Source organism: Fibroporia radiculosa, assembly GCF_000313525.1.
Source record: "Fibroporia radiculosa TFFH 294 genomic supercontigs, scaffold4512, whole genome shotgun sequence".
Classification (NCBI taxonomy): domain Eukaryota; kingdom Fungi; phylum Basidiomycota; class Agaricomycetes; order Polyporales; family Fibroporiaceae; genus Fibroporia; species Fibroporia radiculosa.
In genome coordinates, this window is record NW_012133407.1 from 2,534 (window position 1) to 7,767 (window position 5,234).

General features: G+C 54.5%; 1 protein-coding gene across 1 annotated transcript; it reads right to left on the reverse strand.

Annotated features, from left to right (window-relative positions):
• Positions 1-2,157: 2,157 nt before the first annotated feature.
• FIBRA_05435 (uncharacterized protein) lies at positions 2,158-4,957 on the reverse strand (the record flags this gene model as incomplete). The annotated part of the gene is made up of 4 exons (XM_012327200.1): positions 2,158-3,063; positions 3,115-3,306; positions 3,402-4,583; positions 4,634-4,957. 4 exons carry the CDS (start codon positions 4,955-4,957, stop codon positions 2,158-2,160), a joined length of 2,604 nt encoding a protein of 867 aa, XP_012182590.1.
• Positions 4,958-5,234: the final 277 nt, after the last annotated feature.

The following is a 5,234-nucleotide window of genomic DNA, read 5'->3' on the forward strand; positions in this document are numbered from 1 at the left end:
CTGCCGCGCTCAGGCTTGCAATCCAGATGCGTTGCTCGCTGCAGGCTGACGGTGCTGCTGAGACCCGTGGGGCCCTCGTGGCAGGCCCATGTGGAGAGTGCGTAGGTGCCCGACAGCCATTTCCGCTGAAACACAGGACGTCCGATGCCTTGATAGTTGGACGGATCGCTGTGGCTCCCCCCTCCTCACAGGCCTCACCGGTTGCCGTCTCCACGTCGACAGCCGCACCCCGGGTCCACGAGTGGCACGGTGCCCATGTCGGCTGCACGGTGGTAGTCTGCACTACGCAGCTCGGTGCCAGCGCACGCGCAGCGGCGACACGGATCCAGAGCGCACGGCGCACGCCCCACCCGCGGACGGACATTTATCTGATAGCCAGCCGACGATAAGTGCCCAGACGAGCTGTTTCAGGTGCTCTGCAGGCCGACTCCTCAACGGCTGCTGGCCAGCGTCGCATTTCCGGTGCACGCGGCCGCAGCATTGTGCGGCAGCAGGGCAGTTTGTAGCGGTCGGACGCCCCGTGCCCGCAGAGTCCCTCTGTGCAGCTCGAGCTCAGAGCAATGTGGGCCCGCGGACCCCGTCGACACCGGCACAAGAGACGGCAGCACCAAGCGCGGGGATGAAGGCGGGACGGGACGGGATGCTGGGGCTGTTCTGCAGAAACGAAGTTGAGGGGACGGCGCAGCGTCCGGCGACCAAGCTGGACATCGAGCGATGGGAGGGTGCGCAGATAAGGTCTCCTCTGGCGCATGTCCGGCTTTTGTGAGGGTCGCCGTTAACATATGGCTGCTGTCCTCGGCGGTCGGTCGGTCGGCTGGTACGTGGATTTCCGGCGGCTTGTTCTGCTCGTTTCGGGCGCTGATGGGCTCGGATGCAGGCGTCACGACGGGACGGCTGCGACTGCGGCCGTTGCATTCATCGGCGCGATTACGCTGTACTTATTGTCGTGCATGAGATGGTATCCTGTGCACCTCAGTCGAAGCCCTTGTTAGGCGCAATGCGCTAACGACTACATGTCTTGCCCAGGTCTGGCGATCGATGACAAGAAATGATTGGATGTTTCGCGTAGGTTGGAGGATTTTTGCGCCGTACTTGCGTCGAAGATGGGGCTAGACGGGGGAAGTTCGGCTGCATGATGTCAATTAATTCATATTTATCAAATTATACTATGTGGTTCGATTATAGCAGGATGCTCTGCGACTCACTGCAGTATGTCTCTAGTATGTTTTTTTAAATCAAAAAACAAATCCCTTTATTGCCCTCGAGGGCCGCGCCCTATGTAGACAGTAAGTACGTAGTGTGCGTGTGCGTGTGCGGGCTGAGTCGTGGCGTAGGCATCGGACGCCACCTGTCGGGCGGGTGAACGTCGGAGGGTGGTCGGGGTACACTGGATGGCCAGAGAGAGGGAGGAGTAGTGTATGCATGTATGAAAAAAAGTAGAGTAGGAATGTGTACTCTACCAGTGTTTGCACGACGGACCAGTCGTCACCTCCGCGTGCAGATTCCGGGCTGAGGGATACGAGGGCCACTCTAGTGCGGACGCTTTCGCGTGGGGTCGCCGAATATGGGAGCGAAACGGCGCGTACGTACTTTAGTATGCTGGATCTGAGTTACTAGTGAATTTTGAATGACGTCACCTTCACATACGGTCGTCTACGCAGTTAACTCTGTCGCTTAGCTGTGTATTCTCTCTCAAAACCCGCAACTTGCTTGTCAAGTTCAATGCTAATGTGTTTTGCTAGGTTGACATTAGCACTAAGGTCCTGAATACTCAATTCACGATCGGGTGTAACAAGATCACGGGAATGTGACGGCGCGCGAGAGGCTGGCGGACGAAGTCACGCCGGTCTTCCTTGCATGACGACGCTGTCTGGACTCCAGTGTCCCACCATCGACAAGCTCTACCGGCGACGCTCTTAAACGGACTCAGGACGGGGAAGAAGGGGCGCATCAGGTCGTCGGTTATCGTACATACTCAGCGAGGTCCTAAATCTACGGACCGAGCTTGATGTCCCGACGATCTGACCATACTATGGGCCTTCAAGTTGCTGGCCAAGCCACATGCACCAGACACCATCCATTCAGACATAAGCTGTAGTCCACAATCTAGCTACACAATGAATTGGCTGCCGATCACAGTGGTGCGGACCGCCAGTCTCATGACACCGCGCTGCCATTTGCCCTCGACTGTCTGCGAAAAGACACGTAGATCTCCTCGTCGTCCATGGAAGTGCGAACTCTCTTAGACACAAGAGCCCTGCTCGACGCGCCACTACGGAATGCCGACGTCGAGCGGCTCCGCTTCAACCTGCTCAAGGAGGGGAAAGTGAACGAACTTGGTTCGTCGAGGTTCCATTGCGCGTCTTTCTCTTGCTTCGTAATGTAGCTGACTACTGCTCGCAGTTCGCGGACAAGCTCGGTGTCGACATGGTCGTTGGCTCGCTCCGGACTCCTTGCAGCAACATTCTCTCCTGATGGTCTTGCGAATTCCGAGAGCTCAATGCCCAAGGTATTACTTGCGTTGAGATTGTGTGCATCGCTATCCGTTGAACCATCAGCAGCTTCTCCTATTTCTTGTCCAATATTCTCTACTTTGTCCTGGTTATTTTCTGCCTTGCTACGGCATCTATGTGCTGGTGGCGCGGATTTTGATGTCTTGAGAGGGATGGCTGCATCATTCTCTGGCCATTCCGGCATGTCGAGCGCACGCTGGAAGGCAGCCAGAACGGCATCATATGTGAGCGGCACAAATTCAGAATCCATGTACCTTATACTTCTCCGACATAGTTTACCAAACACATCTAGGAGCATTGTCAATGGCGCGTTGTTTGCTACCTTGATGCCTGCATGGTCACAGAGCCAGCAGCCCTTGGCAACCGCCATCGCCCACAGATCGTCGTGGTGGAAGATCGTCTTCCAAGCTTTCTTCCCATCTTCGTGATCGTGATCAGTATGTCTGAGGACGAGCCAAAGGAGGACCCAGTAGAATGATTCCAGATCGTGACGAGGTTCGTGCACGACGGATTCTCGCAAGATCTCATATGCCATGAAGCAGTAAGTACCCTTGGATATATATCAGCTCCCATTCAACCCCAGACTTGTTTATCCACTCACAGTTCTTGCCGTGGGGCCAATTTGCTTGGCATGCTCCTCCAATTCCTCCGCAGTCAAGAGATGTGTTTCATCAGCAAAAATACCCTTACCATCGTGCACAAATTGCAGCCAGCTCTCTAAAGTTGGCAACGCCTGCTGGGCCCGCAGGTACATTTTCCAATTGAAGCTGTAATCTAAATCTCCGAGAAATCCCTTGCATGGTTCGTGGTCAGCGATGAATATGTTTCCTAGGCTGATGTCCCTGTGCAGAACACCAGCTTCAAATGCTAGCTTATGACCTGTCATACAGGGTTAGCATCTACTATTCGGCCCTGTATTGATTGGGGCTTGCCTTTTATGGCATCCCGAATGGCCTCAATCAGCTCTCTCGTGCTGCAGAATTGATGAATTGGGCGGCCGACGGTCTTCACGAACAGGCGCGTATGGCTCCGCTCCTCGCCCATTCTGTTCCATGTATAAGAAATAGTGCGATGGCAGATCATATAGAATGGTATCCGCTGTGTCTGCGACACGTCGGCCCCTGCTGGTCTCGCCGCGGAAGTATTTGGTGGCTTGCATGCCTCGTCGTACATTCGGCACTCGCATTCCCCCAGATCGATTGCAGCCTCGACCTTTGCGATGCCGTGCACTTGCTTGTCTTCCGGGATTACGAATTCAAGCTGTCCCGGAGCACTGCCCGAAAGTATATCGTTGTAGAAGCCCGCCTCAAAACGGTGCTTCATCTCACGCCAGGCGTCTTTAATGATATATGTCTGGCCGCTGTCGTCTCCCTCCTTGAACGCCTCCCACACCGTTGTCGCACGCGAAAACAGTTCTGGGTGCATGTGCACTATCCGGAACGTCAGGTATCGCTCATACATCAGATACGGCTTTTGGCGTATGATCCAGCGACAAGCCCTATGGCTCTCGGCGCCAAACGTGCCCTTGTTGTGCTTCTTCACAAGGGCCGCCGCCAAGTCCCAGTCTGCCTGCCTCGTTGGCTGCACGGTGGGATCGGCCCCTACGACGACGCACAAACTGTCGATTGGGTGCACGAAACGCCACAGAAACGCGTACAGGAGCTTCGCGCGCTCGACGTAATCGAACGGCGGCGAGGCGATAATCGACGCGTGGTCAAAGCGGAAGATCCTCGCCATGTTCCCGTACAGTCCAACCGCGAATGTAAAAAGGCAATTATTTGCTATTAGGATATTTTGGGCGCTATCTGCGAGCTGGGTTACATGCTTTAAGGCCATGGGATCATCCATTGCGTTAGAATTGACTCCAAATACTAGGGAGATATTTTGCCACTGCGGCCGGCTTAGGCACGCATTAGCATTTTTTGGATGTGAGCATATGATGTCGGGTGTGGTTGCTTTATTCTCATAGCCCTCTAGCGCATATGGGAACTTGATCGGCTGCTCGACATTGTGGAATTTCAGCCGTTTGTCGTCCGGAAAGCTTGCAATGAGTTTCCTTAATCCTGCCAACTACGGCTGGTCAGTCGCCGAACCCGGAGTGCCTAGATGGCCAGACTTACCACGGGTTCGTGTAAGTTTTGTTCGGGTGCATATGTCTTGATGTCGAAAACTTGTGTGGCATCAGAGCAGGTCGGAATGGGTGTTCTACTCGGAACCAAGCGTTCAATGAAGTGTTCGATCGGACGCGCCCATAAGGAGACCCGTTTTCCTGTGTAGATGTTGTTTTGGTATAACTTTTCGCTGTTTGCATTAGAGCTCTGGTCCGGGCTCGGGGTATCTGTGGACAAAGTTCCTGACCTTGTCGTCGACTCGGACTGAGAGCAGTGTGAAGATTCCGTGCTGCGGCACGATGATACTCCAGCGATTGTAGTGTGTGTTGACATCGTTTATTGCAGGTCTCTTGCGCGATGGAAGCGTTGGGGAAACGAATACACGTCTGCAAAGCATGGCTCGTCAGCCGATCCTCAACTAAAGTAACAAGATAGTCGCCTCTCACCTTGAGGATTTTGAGGGGCAGCTGATTGTACGAAAAGTGGGTCTTAATATACTCGCAGGAGCTGTGGCTGGAACAGGCTACGCGGGTGCAATGCGGACAAAGAAGTAGCTCGGACGAGCCTCACGATGTTGGGCCACAGCAACGGCCACTGTGGCCATTTTCGG